This window comes from Nannospalax galili, unplaced genomic scaffold, assembly GCF_000622305.1.
Source record: "Nannospalax galili isolate Female #2095 unplaced genomic scaffold, S.galili_v1.0 scaffold179, whole genome shotgun sequence".
Classification (NCBI taxonomy): domain Eukaryota; kingdom Metazoa; phylum Chordata; class Mammalia; order Rodentia; family Spalacidae; genus Nannospalax; species Nannospalax galili.
Window position 1 is genome coordinate 1,088,501 of NW_008342627.1, and position 21,266 is coordinate 1,109,766.

The following is a 21,266-nucleotide window of genomic DNA, read 5'->3' on the forward strand; positions in this document are numbered from 1 at the left end:
ATGTAGTTAATGTCACAAAACTGCACACTAGAAATTAGGTAAAAGAACAACTTTATATTATATATTTCTAACACAACTTTTTTAAACAGGAGAAAGTTTTTTCTTTAGTGGGAGTAAAGGCTGGATGCGGCGGTGCATGCCTTCAATCCTAGCACTTGAGAAGCAGAGGCACGCAGAGCTCTGAGTCCACATCAGCCTGGTCCGCATAGACACTGTCACAAAAAAAAAGGGGGGGGGGATAGCCTGGGCTCTGCACACCTTTAGTCCCAGCACTCGGGAGGCAGAGGCAGGCGGATCTCTGTGAGTTCAAAGCCAGCCTGGTCTACATAGTGAGTTCCAGGCCAGCTGGGGTACAGGGAGACCCTGTCTCAACAAAAAAGGGGATGGGGGGAGGGTAGGAAGAAGGCAGGACGCATTTGACAGGAAGTAATGACGCAAAGGCTGGGGCGTGGCTCGTGGGGGGCGTGGAGCCCGGGCGACCCCAGTCCTCCAGACCCGGTGTGGTGGACACCTGTGGTCCCGGCCTCGAGAAGCCGGGCGCCGGCTAAGGAGGGCGGAGAAGCCGGGCACCGGGGACATGAGCAAGGCTGTGAGGCCAGGAGACGAGCTCCGGGAGGAAGAGGCGCACAGCCCGGCACTGAGGACCTCAAGGGCCGCTCGGTCAGGACAGCAGCTTGGAGCCAGAATCAGGCCTCGTCTGTCCACACCCAGCGGCCCCACTTCCCTTTCTGAAATTAACTAAAGTGATGGAGGCCACAGATCGTGTGAAAGGTCATCTCCTTATACGTCTCCATTTAGTGAAAAAAAGCGATTTAGACAACTACCCATCGAAGGAGAGAAAAGTTTGCAAGTCCAAATAGACTAGTACTTGATGAAGGTTAAAAAAAATCCTAAGCTGCTATCCAAAAGAAAAGGCTAATCAGTTAAACTGGAGTAGATAGAGCAGTTAAAGCAGAAATCCAAGCGGGCTGGCTCAGAGGTTAAGACACTGGCTACTCTGTGACTCGGGTTCAATTCCCAGCACCCACATGGCAGTTAACACTCGTCCATAACTCCAGTACCAGGGGGTCCTACATCCTCTTCTGACCTCCACAGGGATTGCATGATACTGGAGCACCTGCCTGCCTGCAGGAAATAGACTCCCACACATAAAATAAAAATAATAAAACATTTTTTAAAAAATAAAACAAAATCCATTAAGTAAAGAATATTTGTAGAATTCTTTATTAAACAATTCCCTCCCACCCACCAACACAATGTAGAATTAGAGACAAAAGATTTACTCACCCCCTGCATGTGAAGCATATCAATTCCAAAATGTGCTAAGTGTTTGGCCAACTGAGGGTCCAAAACAGGTTCCTCTTCTTGAAAAGAATAGACATCTAGGTGAGGAGGAAACAGCACTGAGATGTGTAATCATGATGGTCCCTCGACTTCAGGCATGTCCTGTCTGAGCCTCCAGTACACGAGGCAGGAGTGGGCCATCAGTGACACTTCACAACACCCAGCTGAGATGGCGGCAAATGATAAACAGCAAACACGGGTATTTGGTAAACACACACATCAATTCCTTGACAGCTCAGGAAGTTAAGAAAAACAAGTTTTCTAAAGCAAGGGGAAAAAACACCTGAAGGTAAAATAACTTTAAATGCCTAAGTCTTAGGCTTTTTAAACAAAACTTTGGAGGGCATAATTCTAAGGTTGGGAAGGAGGGAAAGAGGATCAGAGGAGGAAGACCAGTGGGGAGACAGATCACAGTTTCTTCCCTTCTAAATTTGGAAAATGAAGTACAAGAAAAATAGATACAAAAATGCCATTCTTCAGGGTCTTTAGACTGTCCAAGGAGCTTCCTATTCCTTAGAACATTGTGAAGGATAGGGACAGGGATTATACAGATGCTATGGTGACCCTGTAACCCTACACTGAGGTAGGTAGAGACGCACTGCCCCCCAAAAGGAAGTTGGTCTTCCTGTAACGAACATTATCTGTGGAGCTTCCCTTCCTATTCTTCCCCCATAGGCACATTTTATTCTGTGGATAGTGACCCTCATTGATATCTGTTTCACTACAATTCAAGTGTTACCAAGAACAAACAAAAGACAAAATCCTAAAGTCAATTACAGTTTCCAGAGTTCCTGATAAAATGGCAGGCTAGAGACCCTCTGTGTGAGACGGCACAGAACTCCAAATAGGAAAAGTAGGCTTTATCCCAAAGACAGAAGTAGAGGAAGGGCTTTCAAAACCCACAAAGTGGAAAGATTCTAGAAAGAGCAGAAACAACAAAAAGTTCAAACACCAAAATAAAAAGGCTTTGAACAATCTGAAAAAAGCATTTTAACATTTTTTAATTTTTATTTTATGTGTATTAGTGTTATGCCTGCATGCATGCAAGTGCACTCATGTCATACAATGCCCATAGAGACCAGAAGAGGGTGTCAGATCCCCTGGAACTGCAGTTATGGATGATTGTGAGCTACCATGTGGGTGCTGGGATTCAAACTTGGGTCCTCTGCAAGAGCAGCCAGTGCTCTTAACCACTGAGCCATCTCCCCAGCCCCAGTATGCTAACATTTTTAATCAGTGACAAGAAATAAAATGTTTCCAAATACTGGCTGCAAGGTGAGGATGGTGCTCCTGAGGCACTGGAACTTCAGTTGTCTTAAACTAGTGAGGCAGCTTTGAAAACTTACAACTTAATAAACCTCTGGTTTAAAGCCACTGAAGGCCAGGGATGTGGTTTCAGGGTTAGAGTGCTTGCCTGCCATGTATGAGACCCTGGTTTCAATCCCAGGTACTGAAGAGATGGCTCAGCATTTCAGAATGCTCTTGCAGAGGACCTGGGTTCGGGTCCCAGCACCTGGCAGCTCACAATTGCCTATAGCTCCGGTTCCAGGGAATTTCCCACCTTCTTCTGGCTTCTAAGGTCTCCTGCACACACATCCCTATGAGAAAATAATAAAAGTATTAGAATCACCCACCATTGACATTGCCCAGGATCCTGAAATAGGTGAAAATTTCACCGTCTTCAGTGATTCTTAACTTATTAGGTGATTCTTACATTAAAGTAATATTTCCTATCTCAAGTGGGTTAAATGTCCATAAACGTCTGCACGATTCAGTCAGACAGTCATTTCTTAAATCAATGACAAAAACAACTTAGGGAGTACCAGACAAGAAACCTAAAATGAACTAAAATGAACTTGAACCTAATACTTGGTGATCAGGAAGAACTGTAAAGAGATGGATCATCCGTGTAGCTGTGAGTGGGCTCAGGGCAGAAGAGGCCGCCTTCTATGTTTTCACTGGGAAATTCATTTCATCTCCAAATTCAGCTTAGCAAAGCTTTGTCTTAGCTCAGGAACTGTAGTGGCAAGATGACCCTCCACATGCCCCAGCAGGGCCCAAAGCTTGAGTCAGGAGCCAAGGCTATGAAGTCCAAGGGGGGGATGTCCAGTGAGCAACCGTGTTCATTTTAGAAGTGAATTATCACTCTTCCAGTTGAATGACAAACCCAGAGAGCCCAACGCAGCCATTCACGGAAACGATAAAGAATGAGACTTATTGCAGGAATGTCCCACCCATGTGGTAGGCATCTCATAAAAGAAGTTAAAAATAATGGAGAAAAGTTATGAGCAGAAATGAACACTGACTGGGGTGTGAGGAATCTGTGAAAAACGTCATTTGTTACCTGAATAGAAAGACTCATTTTCCTTTTCTATTTCCCCTTACTTATTGTAATGTTCTAATTGAAAAAATAGCAATGACCTAGAGGTAGAGCTGAGTTGGTAGAATGTTGGCCTAGCATTCACAGAGCCTTGAGTTCCATCCCCAGCACCACATAAACCAAGCTTGGTGGCACATGCCTGGGAGCCTAGCACTTAGGAGGTGGAGGAGTAAACGTAGGCATTCTGGGTTATCCTCAGCTACATAGTGAGTTTGAGACCAGTCTGGGTTACATGAGGCCCTGTTTCAAAAAATAAAAGTTTATAAGTAATTCTCACAATTTAAAATAAATCTCATAGATGGTGTGCCTTGGGATCTATGTACAACTGGCCAACCTTGCTTAGTACATTAATTCATTCATTATATCCAACAAATATAACTGAAAACTAAATACACGCTAAAAATATAACGTTAAGTAAGATAAGGCTAAGTAAGTAAGAAAACAGGGTCTCTGCCCCCATAAATTTAAAGTTTAATATCTCAAACGGTCTTAGAAGTAATTCGGGATCTCTATGAGGGACTTCAAAAGGCACCTCCTCAGCTAAGGTTCACTTGCATAGCCCAAGCTCTTTCCTCAAACCCCCAAAACAGCAGAGAAGTAGAGATGCATCTCAGCAACCTCTCCTGCTTAGAAAGAAACAAGCAACCAGGGATCACTGCTGCTGGGCCCCCAACTTAAGAGATAGAACTCCAGGTCCTGGTGGGCAGCAGAAAAGGGCTGAGCAAGGTCAAACCTATCCACAGAGCCATACCTCTCACCATGCCTGTCCGCCACCACCACCTGCAGAAAACAACCTTCCTGCATTGCACTAGAAAAATAAACACAACATGAACACAGGCAAAGTGCATGACCATCCCCAGGCCAGCTGAAACATTTACAATAGTCAGGGAAGGGAAACTGGTATGGGTTAAAAGCCATCAATACAAACACAGATACAATACGAAGACATCAATACAAAGTTGCAATGATGTGTCCTTTCCCTTTTTGTTCACTGCACAAGTCTTTACTAAGCACCTACTATGTGTAGGGAACTATGCAAGATACTAGAGATACAGCAGAGTGCAACAAAGATGGTGTCTAAGCCCTGCTGTCCCAGGTTACCCCTGCCAACCTAACAAGGATCCTGTAAAAAGGACCACAGTGCACCAGCATAAAGTGTTCCCATCACACCGAGAGGGCACAAGCCAGGTTACAGCTCAAACACAGTGATCAGTGCCTTGATTCCATACCCTTGGTCTGCGAGAAACTCATGGGAGCTTGTGCCCAGGTCAGGGGTGAGAAGGAGGAAGAAAGGCCCAGGCGAGGCGCTGTGGGGCAGGTCCACTGGCCTGCGAGTCACCCAACGCACAGAAGTACTTCGGAGGTAAACAAGCAGCTTCTACAAAGTAATTAATACACCCTTTCACCTCCATCTCACCTTATCCCCTGTCTGTCAGAACCTCTACCTAGCTGGCCACAACAAAGTCCCTCCCACACAGGAAAGCTTTGTTTGTTTGTGTGGTGTCTCTTGTTTTGTTTGCTGCTGTAACCATGGGGACCCAGAGTGGACCTGGATACGAAGGCCATTTTTTATGATGTATGCTATCACCCTGGCCTAATCTGGTAGATCAGGACTTCTTGGGAAAAATGAAACCCTAAGTAGAGACCCTCTAGACTGAGGAGGTTCTCACGGAACAGGTACACCAACCCTGGGAAAGGAAACCAGGGTGGGGGGGTCAGGCCACCATTGAATATTTGAATACTCAGCCTTCTTGGATTCTGTGTCCACTAAGCAATCTTCTAAATATAATTTAGCTCCCACAGGGAAAAAAATGTACTGGTCAAGTTGACATAAACAGCCCACAGACTGGCAGTGGTGGCTCTCATTATGACCTAGAAAACAAATGGCCTCACTTTGAGACTCTGTCTTTTGTGAGCTGAATTAACCTGAGGGACCTAGGGAGTAAGGTGGATCCCTCAGCCCCTCAGTACCTCAGAAGTAACCACCCCAAATTGCTACCCTCAACCCCACACAGAGGGCACCTTGCCTTCCATGCCTCAAGATCTGCAAAGCTCCCCACTGAACCCTTAAGGAAACTTCACACATTTTTGTGAACATTTTTGGCTTTTAAACAAACAAAGTTGCAGCTAGACAGCTATTAAAGAGATTTAAGGGAAGCAAAAGAGCACTGATACAATCTATGAACTAGCCAGAAATAACGAGATGAACATCTTTTATTAAAACCCAATGCCACACATGAGAATTCAAAACCTGATCTTTTTTCCAAAGTATGAATTCAGGAAACCTCATCACAGGGTACAGGACCAACCTGTAGAAGCCAGAGTTTTAGACACTGGATGAACAAACTAAAGCTGACAAAAGACCAACCTCAAAAGTTTTCCCTCCTAAAGAAAAAGATAGTTCTCCTTCCTAACAACTGTGACAGTTAATATTTTTAATAGTAAAGAGTTCATAAAACCAAATAAAAGAAAACCTACACATAGACTGACCAGAAAACCTAAGAAGCTATGTGTGATGGTTCACATCTATAATCCCAATATTCATAAGGTCAAGGCAGGAGGATCACAAAGTCAAGGCCTGCCTGGGCTATAGAGTGAGTTCACAGATGCATACCAAGATCTTGTCTCAAAAAGAAGGTCAGTCTAAAAATTTCAGAAAAAAAAACAAAACTACAAATTGCCAAGAATATAATGAAAATTTAGATGTTTGGTGCATGGGATCCCAGCAGTGGAAAGTTGGAGGCAGGAGGGTCAGGAGTTCAAGACCAGCCAGGGATAGGAGACCCTGTCTCAGAAAGCCAAAAAATAAAGAATATAAAACTTAATTATAAATATGAAAAATGTTTGACCTCACTAGAAAAGCAAATTCAAATAAGATGTCAGATGCCCAAAGACATCCAGGACTTGTTGAAATACACTACTAGTGGAAATTTACATTATGACAACTTTAAAAGAGAAACTTGGGGGCTAAGGAGATGGTTCAGTCAGTAAAGTGTTTGCCACACATGCATAAGGGCCTGAGTTTGATCCTCAAAACACGTAAAAAAAAAAAAAAAAAAAAAAAAAATAATCACAAAAACACAAAAAAAAAACAAAAAAAAAAAAAAAAAAAAAAAAACAGGTATGGTGGTATTTGTAATCCCACCTCTGAGAAGGGCGGAAACAGGAAGATTCCTGTGGTTCACTGGCCAGCAGCCTCATCTGGGAGCTCCAGGCCAGTGAGAGACCTTGCCTTAAAAACAGGCCGATGACCTCTGAGGAGCCACATTCGAGGCTGACCTCTGGCCTACACACACACACACACACACACACACACACACAATAACACACACACACACACACACACACACACACGCACGCACGCACGCACGCATGCATACACACTCCAAAGGAGAAAAGAAAAACTTGGCAGCTGAAAATTTTTAACATTCAACTTTTTTTCTAGGAATTTATCTGAAATAAAGTCAACATCTAAAGATTTGAATACATGTAAAAGGGCTCAGAACGCAAAGCAAGCCCCAGTGACCTGGAGTTCTCCTCAGGAAGCTTAAGAAACATCACAGACTTCACACAGCATAAGATTCATGAAAATATAGGGTGGAATTAAGACGGAGCCTTGGACAAAGGTAGGCTCACAGCAAGTACCAAAATGGACCACCGTGATTAGCTCAGACGTTGTGCTCCAAGTGACTTACATTTATTTGTCTAAATTTTTCAACATTCTGCATGTTAGCTACATTGAATATCGATTTCTTATGTAATAGAGGGGAAAATATAAAACTTGCCTCAAAATGAAAGACAAGAATCTGGAAAATTAAAGATACATAGAGAAGATGGGGGCTGGCGACATGGCTCAGTAGGTAAAGATGCTTGCTGCTAAGTAAGATGACCTGAGTTCAGTTCCCACAACCCACATGGTAGAAAGAGAGAACCTACTCTTGCAAGCTGTCCTCCAACCTCCATACCTGACACACATACACACACACACAAAAAAAATAATAATAATAAAAATAAATAATAATCTAAAAAGTTTTAAGATACACAGACAAGAATTAGCCTGTGCCTTCATGGCAGACCAGTTTCAATAAAAGCTAATTATTTAAACACTTACATACCAGTTTTCTGTGTCTAACATGCCTGATCTTTTGTTTGGAATCCAAAGATGAGCAGTGACTTGAGTGAGAAATGTCCCCCATTTGAACACTTGATGCCAGTTAGTGGTGCTGTTTGGAGAGGTCATGAAGCCTTTAGGAGGTGGAGCCTTGCTGGAGGAAGCACATGACTGGGGGTGGGATTTGCACGTTGATAGCCTAAGCCCACTTCCAGCTCGCTTTTTCTGCTTCCTGTATGTTGACGGAAACATGATCCCTCTGCTCCCTGCTCCTACCTGTGCGGTGCCTCCCCCTCCATGACAGACTTTATCCCTCTGGAACATAAGCCAAAATAAACCCTCCCTTCCTTGAGTTGCTTTGGTTACCTCAGAAAAGTAAAGTGAGGAAGGGATTCCTTTGGCTCACAGTCTGAGGGTTCAGTCTGTCATGGTGGGCAAGGCGTGGTGGCAGGACCGTGACGTGGCTGGTCACATTGGTCCACAGTCTGGAAGCAAGCAGGGATGAATGCCGATGCTTGGCTCAGTTTCTCCTTTTTATGTGGTTTGGGACCCACGGGAAGTTGCCACCACATTTAAGGCCCATCTTCCCTCAATTAACTCCATCTAGAAACTCGCTCACAGACATGTCATGGGTGATTCTGGATCCTGTCAAAAATCCAGACCATCACAGTCTGGATTTCTTTCATGTTTCTATAAGAAACATGCCCAAGACAGCACAGAACACAGGGAAGTATAGATGTAATATCCTTCCTGCAGTTTTACCTGAAAAAAATTCCTACATTGCGAGTCTTTCTGTAACACCCTAAAGGGCACAGAGAAGGCCTTACATCAGGTACTCAACCCTACTCATGACCTAGCAGAGTGGTTGTAGCCTCAACTCCCTGGCCTGAATTTCTCTTTAAATCCTGGAACACTCAGAGTGAGACTGGGTTCACATAGAGAGTCGTTTACTTGGATGGAAAATGTTTGGTGCTGACAACTGGGACCCTTGCAGCCACTTTTCTCTAATGAGTTAAAATAATTCCATGATGGGAAGTTAGGGGAGGAGAATGATAGGTTCAAGTTCAGCCTGGACTACATAGTGAGTCCCAGACCAGTCAGTGATACAGTGAGACTGTGTCTCAAAAACCAATAATAACAATCCCATGAAATTTGGAAGTAGGAAAATTCTCCAAAATGTGAACAAAATAATCCTAACATGACCTCACTGCCAATGCTCAATCATAAAATGAATCACAAAGTGAGCCAGCTCACGAAGGAAGCAAGAGACAGAGGTAGAGAGCACCCACCGAATGAAAAGACTGAGGCAGGACAACTCCATCACCGATAATCGTTGAAGAGGAAAGGGAGAGGACAGACACCTCCTAAAACCAGCATCGTAGCTTAAACAGAGAAGAAACAGGCAGACACAGAGCACAGCAGAAGGGGCAAAGCCGGGCTGGTTGTTGGTGTGGAGCCGAGCTTAATCAATGTTTCCAAGATGCTTAGATCTTAGAACTAAGATCTAAGAACTTGGCCAGTGCTGTGTTGTTTTGGATTCTTTACCTGGTGCTGTTGACCTTTTCCATCACAAATGGTGGGGGAATGAAGTGTGAAATGTGGCCAAAGCTAAGCATTTAGAGCAGATGGTGTGAGGGCCGGGAGGGCAAGAGAGAAACAGACCTGATCCCAAAGCTGGCCGGTCTGGTAGGAAGCTGCTCCAACCTTCAAACCGTGAAAGCCATCAATACAGGGGCTGATAATGTAAGAAATCTTTTTTTTACATTTTTATGTATTTATTGTGTGTATGTACATGTGCGTGTGTATGTATGCACAGGCGGGGCACACACAGAGGTCAGAGGACAACTTTTGGGAGTCTGTTCTCTCCACCACATGGTCCCAGAGACTGAACTCCAGCTGTCAGGTGTGGCAGTGGGTGCTCGCTCATCTAAGCCATCTCTCCAGCCCCACAGGGAACTGTCTAAAACTGATTTCTCCACAATATCATTCATCCCTAAATGTACTAACGGCCACAGTGACATCTAGGGCTGCCTCCTGCTACCCTAACAGTACACTGAGTTCTGTGTGTTACTTCCCAGATTGTATATCCTGCTTGTGTCTGCTTAGCCATGAGACAAACAGCAGCTAAGCCCTATACCTTACTGTGGGCCACTGGGCTAAATGCATTATGCTTGGAATAAACACGAGAAAAATCCCTTCAGTGTCCCCAAGATAAAGAATCTCAAGACCTCACAGCTAACAAGAGGCAAAAATCAGGGCTTGGCTACCATGAGATAAACGTGAGCCATGAGTGTGTGTCGTTCCACTGTGTAAAGCCACACTCACCTGCCCCGTCAGGCGTGATGGTGCCCAGCTTCACGGCCAGCGGGTAGCCTGTGTCTCTGTAATGCTCCAACGCATGCCCATTGCCCCCTGAGCTGTCAAAAAACCACTTCCCACACAGGACAGAGCCATCAGTCAGATTCAGCCACAGGTTCTCCCGGAGATCACACCTGGCGCACTTCCAGCCACTGCAAAGTCACAGAAGAGCGGTCAGAACAGAGCAGCCAGGGCATGACAAGAACACTGACATCTAGAACCAGCAGCCACTCACACTGAAGGGCCATAGGAAACTCAGCAGAATAACAGATGTGCTTCCCACATTTTGCGTCCAGAACGTCACTGCATGCCCATCCAGAGCAGAGGACCACCCTGCCCGCCTCCCAGAAGGACCAGCTCCTCTCCTCATCACCAAGTCGGATCTTTTACTTTAGGAAACTGACAAGTGTCATGAAAGGTAAAGAGGAGTCAGATCCTTAAAACTCCCACATGAGGGACCGTAACACTTCAACAAGTACAAGCATGGAGGATCCCAAGTGGACAGACACCTCCATTCCAAAGCAGTAACCCCGCATGGTAACCCAGCTTAAATAAAACCTATGCTACAGCCCAGTCCAGGCTCCTCCCTTGCAGACCCGTGTGTTAACGCCTTGGTCCCCAGCTTGGCGTCACAGTAGTGACAGAGCCTTTAAGAGGTGGCGCTGACCTAGCAGGACAGTTTTGCTTTGTTAGATGGACATGATGCACCTGTCGACTTGTCTAAATATTTACTTTAGGCTTACAGATTACTGCTGCAGCCAGCTTGGTCAGAGACACCTCTCCACAGTGGGAGGCAGGTACCGCAGAGACCCAGCGTGTGAGAATAAGAGGCTGTTGCCGGCTCAGCCATAAATGTCACGTCCATATCACCCCCTCTGTGACTTGGAATACTGCAGAAGAGGAGGAGAGAAAGGTCCTAAGAGCCAGGGAAGGGGCAGTAGTAGTACTGGGACACTGTCCTCTGGGCATGACATGACCTTTGCACTCCTGAACTCCCAGTCACTGTGATTACCTGCACAAGAATGGGCCTGTCAACATCCCATCATGGACTGGGAAGGGGCTTGTGAGGCCCAACCCCTCCCTGAGAACTTACAGGCAGTTAATGTTGCTGGGGAGGGAGAGACCTTGTCTTTAGTGGTGTAGACCGGTGAGGAGCTTGTGCTTCTGTTATAACCCCTCACCCATGCTCCTGTAAGCATCCCTAATTGAACTCACTGAGTCTCATCAATATAATCAATAAGTGCTAACAGAACTTTTAAAAATAAAGGCGTGATTGAGGGGAAAGTTTTCTGCTCATTGGTAAGCACCGCTAAAGGGACCCTGGACCCTGGTCCTCCCTCCTCCCACCCCAGCGTGAGCTAAATAGCCTGTTCCACCACATGTCCCTCACCATAAGGTACTGTGTCACCACTGACCAAAAGTAATGGGGTCACTAACCATGAGTGACACCTTCAAACCCAGGGGCCAAGACAAACTTTTTCCCTTAATAAGTGGATTTATCTCAGCTATTTGTGCCCTACTATACATGCTACAAACATAATTAATGAGAAAAGAAATCAATGAAACTGAGCGTTAGATGTCAGCTATGTGTAGAGTGACTTGCAGAAAGTCCTGTCATTTAATTCTAGTAAGTTCTGCTCAACATCAGCACCACCAGCCCCATTTCTGCAAAGACAGAAGACAAGGTCAAGAAGTGGCACGCCTTCGCTAACACTGCTCTCTAGCATGAGACGCAGCAGGTCATGGAGCAATGACCTGGGTCACGTTCCTAAGCCTCAGCTGCTCTTCCCCCCTGAGACCTGCCTTATAAACACACTGGCACCGAGGAGCAGGTTCTGAATCCCAGGGAAGCATTCCACCAAATTCTGACAACCCAGCGCTGTTTTAAGTCGGACTCCCTAGAATGAGCTCAGAGACAAAGGTCTGGATGTGTGGAAGATGAGGTGGCCCCAGCGGAGTCAGGGAGACAGACACGGGCAGAAGCCAGGACAGGATATGCAGTGAGGAGGGGACCACCACGGATGCCCCGGGCTCAGGCCTGCTGAGAACCAAGGGAACAGGTGTCCTCCGAGGGACAGGAGGCTAGGTGTGGCTCCACCCACTGCACTGCCGGCTAGAGGCAGTTCCAGGACAACAGGCTTCAACTGGCATGTCTGACCATCCCATGCACCACCCAGCAGGTGTCACCAGGTGGAGAAAGTCCCCAAACACTGCTGCACGCGTGTACAACGTACAGCGTTGCTGAGAGAAGGGCTTGGGGCCGAGAGCAGGCCTCACTTGCCACAAAGGCGACATCAGAGCTCTGACCCTTTCTTCTGCGGGCTTTGTTCCTTTTTTAAATTAATGGGTTTTCACTTGTTCTGTTTTTTGTCTTTTTGAGACAGGGTCTCCCTGTAGCCCCAGCTGTCCTGGAACTCACTCTGTGGACCAGGCTGGCCTGGAACTCACAGACATCCGCCTGCCTCTGCCTCCCGGGTGCTGGGATTAAAGGCGTGCAGCACCAGGCCCAGCTTTAAATGAATGTTTTTAGTGTCCAAAGTAATGGGTCTCGTTATGCCATTTTTATGCAATGCACTTTGTTGTAATTCGTCCTCCACGGCCTCTGAGCTCCTTCGGCTCCTTCCACTTCCGTGTCACGTGTGCTGGCACCTCCATTTTTATGTCTCCCTGACATCGTGATCCCCTTTCAAGTTTCATGACACACACACACACACACACACACACACACACAAACATACACACACGTATGCGTGTAACATACATAATTTTAAACCTAAGTCCTTTAATATGATTTCCAGTTTTTATCTGATTTTTTAAATAAACGGCATCTGGTGAGAAAACGTGTAATCGCGAATTCAGAGAAGAGGTAGAAGACTTGCTCTGGCTGGCTTTAGGACTAGGCTCGTGTCACGCAGACTCACCTGGGGGGGATCCTCACGCCACTGTCCAGCTGGGCCAGGTTGTTGGCGTATCTCGACACCGGCAGCTCGTTTTCCCAGGTGTCTGGGTCCTGCTTTCTGTACGGGGACTTGGAGCTGAGAACCGCATCACAAGCAATCGTGACCTGTGAGGCAAAGCCAGGGGGAACACTGAGGAGCCCGCCTCCGGAAATGAATGTGGACGCTTATTCCTAACACAGGTTAACTGAAGAACAGGGGAACCCCACTCCCACCAAGGCCAGAGCCCGGCTTCCTGCACTCCCCCTGGGCCTGGCTGGGTTGGACCCTGGCACGGGGCACTGACCATGACACGAGATGGCAACGAAGCAAATTCAGCTCGTCGGCTCGAGCTTAGTGTTCACACCGAAACTCCCTACCAAGTGGGGTGAAAGGGTGAGGAGAGGGTTACAGGTGAGACCGAAACGAATTCCTGGTGGCACCTGGTCCAGAGCACTGGGGTGGGTGTAGGTGGCACGGCTCCACCTCTTCATCTGTGCAAATGTGACCCTGGACAAGGACGTGCCTGGATGTCTCATAATAGGTCAGCAGCTCATGAGCAAACGTGTGTTGTCCTGCTTGGCGTGCTCTGACCAGAAGAGCACGCCAAGCAGGACGTGACAGGTCCTCAGCCTCCCTCAGCCCACATGCCCAGTGCTACGAGCTCCCGCTAGCTGTCCATAAAAACTTAGCTTCTGGTGGAACGGTAACGGTGCAGCCACTTTGATAAAGCAATTTAGCACTTCTTGACATGATTAGACAGAACTGTCCCAGGACCCAGCACATCCACAACGAGTGATACGCCCAAGAGACATGAAGACATGCAACTCTATGAAAATGTGTCGAGATATTCATAACAGCACTTTAGCAATAACATGAAAGCAACCCAGAGGCCTGTCAGTGACAAACGGAATGAAAAACAACCGTGACATGTTCATACGATGGAACAGTATCACTTGGTAACAAAATGGGGTGGAGCACCAATACTTGCTGTGATGTGGTAAATCCTAACAATGTTCACTGGATGAAGAAAAGCAATCAGGGGGTGGAGAGATGGCTCAGTGGTTAAGGATACTGGTTGTTCTTGCAGAAGACCCAGGTTCGAATCCCAGCACCCACATGGCAGCTGACAACTATCTGTAACTCCAGTCCCAGGGGATCCGACAGCCTCTTCTGACCTCCTCAGGCATTGCACGACATGGGTGCACTTACCTACATGCAGGCAATACATGCAAACACATAAAATAAAAATAATAATTTAAAAAAAATTTTTAAAAAGTAATCACATAAACCACATCTTACAATCACACTTATGTGAAGCTATCCAGAATACATAAACCTGGAGAGGCAGAAGAGAAAGGGGTACTTGCCAGAGCATGAGGCAGGAGGGTTGCTAGTTGAAGGGCTAGCCAAGGCTACATGGCAAGACCCTGTCTAAAACAAAAACCATTACACAATATACACATGCGTCAAACCATTGCTTGGTGACTCTTTAATCCATACAACTGTTTATTTAGTTTTGATGCTGGGAATTTTTTGTTGTTGTCATTTTTAGACAGGGTCTTCCTGCAGATCCAGCTGGCCTGGCACTTGCTAGATAGACCATGTAGGCCTCGATCTCACAGAGATTCACCTGCCTCCACCTCCAGAGTACTAGGACTAAAGGCATGCACCACCATGCCCGGCTGATGCTGGGAATTAAACCCACAGTACCACAGTAAGCTCTATCACTGAGCTACATCCCAGGCCCAAGTTGTGTGTGTGTGTGTGTGTGTGTGTGTGTGTGTGTGTAGGGAAGGAAGGAAGGAAGGAGGGGGAGAGAGAGAGAAGAGAGAGAGGGGGGAGAGAGAGAGAGAGAGAGAGAGAGAGAGAGAGAGAATGTGCAATGCCCTCAGAGGCCAGAGGTTTCAAATCCCATGGAGCTGGACACGGGTGCTGGGAACCAAACTCAGGTCCTCTAGAAGAACAGTATGTGCTCTTAACTGCTGAGCCATCTCTCCAGTCCACTTTTATATAACAAGTAAATTGAAAAAGTAAAATTTTAAGACATTTTCCTGGACAGTTGCTAAACACACCATTATTAAAATTAAATTACATAAACTGAAGTGCCTTTGCAAGGTCACATGGGCAAAAATCCATTATTTCCTAGCTTTTTTACTGTATCTCATCATTACCCTGTTCTCCTGAGGTTGTCTACATCTGTGTTAGCTGAATGGTGGAAATTCCAAGCAGCAACACCACATTCAGTGATGTCTCCTTGGCCTGTGGTCAGCCATGAAGGGGTCTGCACGCCATGGCAATCAGCACAGGGCAGCCTGTTCCCAGCTGCTCAGGCTCTAAGATCCCTACTGTGACCCCATCACCCAGAGATGGTCTGACTCCCTTGTGTATCTCACAGAATAACTCAAATGAAATTCTGTGCTGAGACGCTCCTGGGGTGAGGGGGACTGCCTGCTGGACGTTTTTGAGACCAACCTGTTTTTCTTATTTAAAAGTTCAAAAGAGAATCACCAAATGCTAAAAATGAGGCAAAAGCTTGAAAAGAAAGTAAAGAACTAGAATCTTTTGTGCAGCTAAAGCCCTTCGGCAGCCATCAAGTAAATCAACCCAGGCTCCCTTCTACCTTCCCACCTTGAGGGGCTTTCTGTTCTTAAAGCATTTTCTTAATATTTTACTTATTTTTATGTGTATAAGTGTATTGCCTACATGTGTGTAAGTACACTCATGTCCTGCAATGTCCACAGAGGTCAGAAGAGGGCATTGGTTCCCCTGGAACTGGAGTTACAGATGGTTGCTAGCCACCAAGTGGGCGCTGGGAATTGAACCCAGGTCCTCTGGAAGAACAGCCAGTGTTCTAACCTCTGAGCCATCTCTCCAGCCCCATTTAACCTAAAGCATTTCTTTAAAGCAAATTTTATTCAAACTTTCATTTTAAAGTATTCTAAAAGACCATTATTAAAAAGTATAATACATCTTGCTGGAAACAGGTTTCTAGGGCACTTCCTTTTAAATAAGAGTTTCTACCCTTCCACTATTCTGTTCATTCAGAGTATTTTAACAGGCCCTGGGTGTGTATAAATGTGTGTGTGTGCATGTGTGTATGTGTATATGTGGGGGGTGGTTTTGAGACAGGATCTTAGCCCAAGCCAGCCTTTAATTCCTAGTAAGGTTCCTGCCTCAGCCTCCCCAGTAGGTTACAGGTATGACCTACTATACCTGGTTTGAGACTTTTGATTAATATTTACTTTTTCACATAAAAATCTTTCCAACAGAAAGGCCAGAATTATATCAAACATGGGCAGTAAGAACCTCAATACTACAGATATATAAGCTTTAGTATGTAATTTCAGGGAAAGGGCTTGAGTAAGACTATTTTATCCTTTGATATAGTTGACTCCTTTAACAGTCATGAGTCAACACAGGGAATCAGAGAAAACCGTAATTTAACTCCTCAAGCTTCACGGAGCACTGAGGCCCTCATATGGAAAAGGATGCCTTATATTTAGCACGCAGAAGGCCACAGTGGACAAAGACGCAGAACTCTAGTTTCTATGGTCTTAAATTTAGATACACGGTAAATCGGAAGAAAACAGGTTACGTGTAGAAACCTAGTCCCTCAGAACATGGAAACCCCAGCACAGAGGTCCCCTTTCGGCAGCAGCGACCGAGCAGCTGGTTGTGGCTAGTCACTACTGTGGGAAGGCTCTGGGATGCACGGGCCTGGCTTTGGTTCTGGAAGAACTGGAGGAGGGACAACATGAGCTGACACGTCTACACTGTGACCCACCTGCCACCTGGGACTGGGCTCTAGGAAATGGAGGGATCCCCACACAGGGAGAAAAGGAGGGAATGTTGGAGCAACACGGGAAGTAAGAAAGAGCAAAGGACAGGGAGGGCTGCAGGGGCACTGTGCTCACTGCAGGACTGAAGGATGCAGCCACCCTCCCCGGCCCCTCTGCCACTCCAGTGCCCAGAAGTTTCAAGAAAACTTAGGCCTCCAGGAAACTGACTGGTGAGCAGGCTGGTTGAGAGCACAGGTTCTGTTCATATCTGTCCTGCTGCGTTCCAGTGGGAGGGACTTCGTTTCCCAAACAAAATCTCAGAGGGGAGGACAGCATGGGAAGCCTGAAAAATCAGCGTCATCCCTCTGCTGGGAGACAGTCCCACTCCAGCTCCCCCCGCACATGTTAGGGGCATGCTGTGAAACGCCCAGCAACAGACAGAGGAGAGTGCGGCCTAGTGGTGCAGAAAGGCTGCCCACCCTATGGTACCTTGGACAGGACAGAAATGCTCAGATTCTTCTTTTCATTTATTTTGATGTTTTGAGACAAGTCTCACTATGTAGCCCAGACTGGACTCAATCCCACCATCTTTCTGCCTCAGCTTCCTTTAATGCTGGGGTCGCAGGTGGGCACCACCATGCCCACAATTTGTTCATTCTTCTTCCTTTCCACCAGCCTTCCCCGACCACACACACCTGACACAGAGCCACACGCACACTCACTGACCAGGGCTGGTAGCTCCTCAATATTTGGAAGGGCTATTTCATAGTGGTCTGGGAATATAACAAGTTTGGCTTCATCTTCGTACTCGTAATCGTCGCTATTTAGATCGTCATCAGTATCTAGATCTGAGGAGAGAAAACACAAAGAAGAAAACATGAGGACAGATCACCATGGTGACCCTCACCAGGAGGGCTGAGCTCCACAGGGATGTGACCCTGAGGGCACCTCGGCTACAGCTAACCCTGACACAGGCCCGTCCACCTGCCCCACGATGGGAGAACCAGGCCGCCATCTTTCCAAAGGGATGCATATCTGTTTATCAGTCACATCACACAGCCTCACAGAGTAGACATACATGCTAACTACTGAACTCATACAGACTTTAAAGGAACAGACATGTTGCCCATAATTTTAGGGTTCTAATTTCACAAGAACAAGCTATCATGTAAAAAAGAGTGAATGGTGTGCGTGTGTGTGTGTGTGTGTGTGTGTGTGTGTGTGTGTGTGCCCATGCACACGTGCACCTATGAGGGCCAAAAGACAACCTCAGAACCAGTCTTCAGGAGTGTTCATCCTGCATTTTGTCTCTTGATGGCCTGGAGCTCATGGATTCAGCTAGGCTGGCCAGCCAGTGAGTCAGACTCTCTGATTCCCCAGTGCTGGGATTCCACGCATGTACCACCACACCCATCTTTTTAGGGTGGGATCAAACGCATGTCCTCATGCTTACAGAGCAAAGCACTTTATCAACCGAGCCTTCTCCCTGGCCTAAAAGTGCGTGGGTTTGAGGTAGCTTCAGGACTGGTCACCACACTTAATATAACTTTGGGCAAGTCACAGATTCTAGGCTGTGTGCTTCCCTCACGTCCAGCATGGAAAAGGCCACACTATCCTCTATGTAGGAGAGAAATGATGTGTGGCAGACAAGAGACCTCCCCCAAGAGAAGCCAAGTAGGCAGCCAAGAAACAGTCACTATTATTTAGAATCCAGACTCCCTGTCCCTCGCTGCCTCTTATCTCTCTGTACCTCCCCGTCTCTAAGAGTGGGCAAGATCCTTCAGAGTTAAGTTGGAGGAGAAACTCCAACATCCGAGCAGCCTATTGTCCCCAGGGAAAGACCAGCTTCCCCATCGGGATTGTCAAGTCACCACCTCTGTGCCTGGTAACAGCTGAGTGACTGAAGGAAACGCCTTGTCACCATGTTCACATGGACACTGTAACCTTTCACTCAAGGAGATGTCCACGTCCTGGGTCATGTTTGTGTATTTATATGTTTGGAACTATGGTGATGAAAACCAGTTGAGCCATGTTCCATTCACACTGAAAATACACAAACAAACGGGCTGTGTGGACAGAAGGCAGTTGTCAGACTAGAGTCTGCAAAGTCACCCAGAGCCAAGGGTCTAACCTGCCATCACCCTGAAGCAGGGCCCCGGCGTCTTTATATGCAGCTCAGCTGTTCACTTCTCAAAGATGAACCATTGCAAGAAAAACTAGAGAAACACATAATCCCAGCATAATAGAGTCTAAAAAGTAGGAGTCAGAAATGCCAAAATAAAGACTCAAATGACACTCTAAGAAATTAATTTTGCAAAAGGCAGTTTTAAAGAAGATTCTGTGAGTTTAAGAAATAGCTAAAGGCGTTTGTTTAAAGTGAATGATGGAGACAAAAAGGACGTTACGTGTGTTATAAAGGACCGGGTGCTCCACCATCTATAAAAGAAATGGAACCTGGGGCTGAGAGATGGCTCAGCAGTCAGGAGCACTGGCTGCTCTTGCAGAGGACCTGGGTTCAGTTTCCAGCACCCTCATGGCAGCTCACAACCATCCATAACTCCACTCTCCACAGGCACAATACCCATGTACTACACGTATATACATACAGGCAAAAGACTCATACACGTCAAATAAAATCAATAAGTTAAGTGTTTTTAAAATTGGAGCCTGGTGCTCAAGGAGAGGACAGGCGACTCACCAGGACATCCCTGAAGGACAGTTGCTTTAGACTACAGAAGCATGTCAAAGTTTATGTGGTACAATTCTGAAAATAAATATCAAAAGGCCCTCACTGTACAGCAGTTTTGTATTACTTTATGTACAGAGGAAATAAAAGTCTCAAGTTAAGTGAACCTCCCTCTGCCCTCGATTTTTAACGCATATGGGATACACAACCAAGGTACAAATCTTGGGCTTTTGTGAATAGGTTCAATATATTCAAGGTATTAATTGTCTCTTTTCTGTAGAAAACATACTCAGGGGCTGGGGAGATGGTGCGGAGGCTGCTTTTGCAGAGGACCCAGGTTTGGCTTCTAGCATCCAATCTGTAACTTTAGTTCCAGGAGATCCAACGCCCTCTTCTGACCTCTGTAGACACTAGACATACATGCGTATACACACATACAGGCAAACATTCATACACACAAAATAAAAAATCTTTTTTCAAAAAAGAAAGAAAAGTATTCACTTAATGCTAATCCAAAGCTCACCTTCATAAATAAAGTGCAAAAAGTAAAGTCCTAGTCTAACATTTGCTGGGCATGTGACCCTGGATGAGCTCTTTCCAAGTTCATTTTGGTCATGGTTAGCTATGGATAATACCTACAGGCTCAATAAGAGGGGTCAACAGAATAAGGTCTAGAGGCACCTGGTGTAGGATGTGGGAGGCCATCAGGTACCAGCCAACACCACCATCCCCTTCACCGCCTTCTATCAACACCTGACAAATAACACACAGTGCCTCCGCACCCTTTAACTGTTCCAAGACTGAAATAAGTTTCAGAAAGACCATGATACTGTGTAGGGATCGTCCATGAACTGAGTATAGAGAGGATAGCACTGACACAAGCTTCTAGATCATTAATCTCAGAGAGGAGGGATGGGTCTTATCTGCCTCCCATGACCCTGGCCATACACACTGTCCAGCACACACCACACTCTGTTCATGGGGTGTCAGGAGTCAACAGCATGCTGTGCTCAAGAGCACAAATGCAGCAAGAGTCATGGTGTTGTTTTCACCGCTGGGAACTGGTCTGTGTTTACAAAGGAGCAGGGGGCCAGTGAGATGGCTCAGTGGGAGAAGTGCTTGCCACCAAGCCCAATAACCTGAATTCAATACCCACTCCTACAGTCAGAGGACAGAACCAACCCCAGCAAACTGTTCTCTGATGTCCACACATGTGCCATGGCATCCCACATCTGACAACAAGGGACAAGTCTAAGGTCTCTCCTGAGCATACATCACTCATGACCCTATTAGTCTAAACTTTGCACCTTTCTTGAAGTCTTGAAACTGAAAACACCAAGTTCAGAGATCTACAGAGTAACTATACCACAGCAATAGAACCAGGACCCACCCTCCAGGACCCACCCTCCAGGACCCACCCTCCAGAACACACCCTCCAGGACCCACACCCTCCAGGACCCCACACCCTCCAGGACCCACACCCTCCAGGACCCACACCCTCCAGGACCCTACACCCTCCAGGACCCACACCCTCCAGGACCCACACCCTCCAGGACCCCACACCCTCCAGGACCTACCCTCCAGGATCCACCCTCCAGGATCCACCCTCCAGGACCCACCCTCCAGAACCCCACACCCTCCAGAACCCACCCTCCAGGAACCCACACCC

General features: G+C 46.5%; 1 protein-coding gene across 2 annotated transcripts in view; it reads right to left on the reverse strand.

Moving 5' to 3' along the window:
• Usp13 (ubiquitin specific peptidase 13) overlaps window positions 1-21,266 on the reverse strand; it is a 121,523-nt gene that overhangs the window by 60,117 nt on the left and 40,140 nt on the right. For both annotated transcript variants that reach the window (XM_008838657.3, XM_008838656.3), the window contains 4 exons: window positions 17,638-17,759; window positions 13,115-13,257; window positions 10,161-10,345; window positions 1,288-1,382 (listed from right to left, as the gene is read on the reverse strand). In XM_008838657.3, coding sequence (XP_008836879.1) covers window positions 1,288-1,382; window positions 10,161-10,345; window positions 13,115-13,257; window positions 17,638-17,759 — 545 coding nt within the window. The remainder of the gene's footprint in view (window positions 1-1,287; window positions 1,383-10,160; window positions 10,346-13,114; window positions 13,258-17,637; window positions 17,760-21,266) is intronic.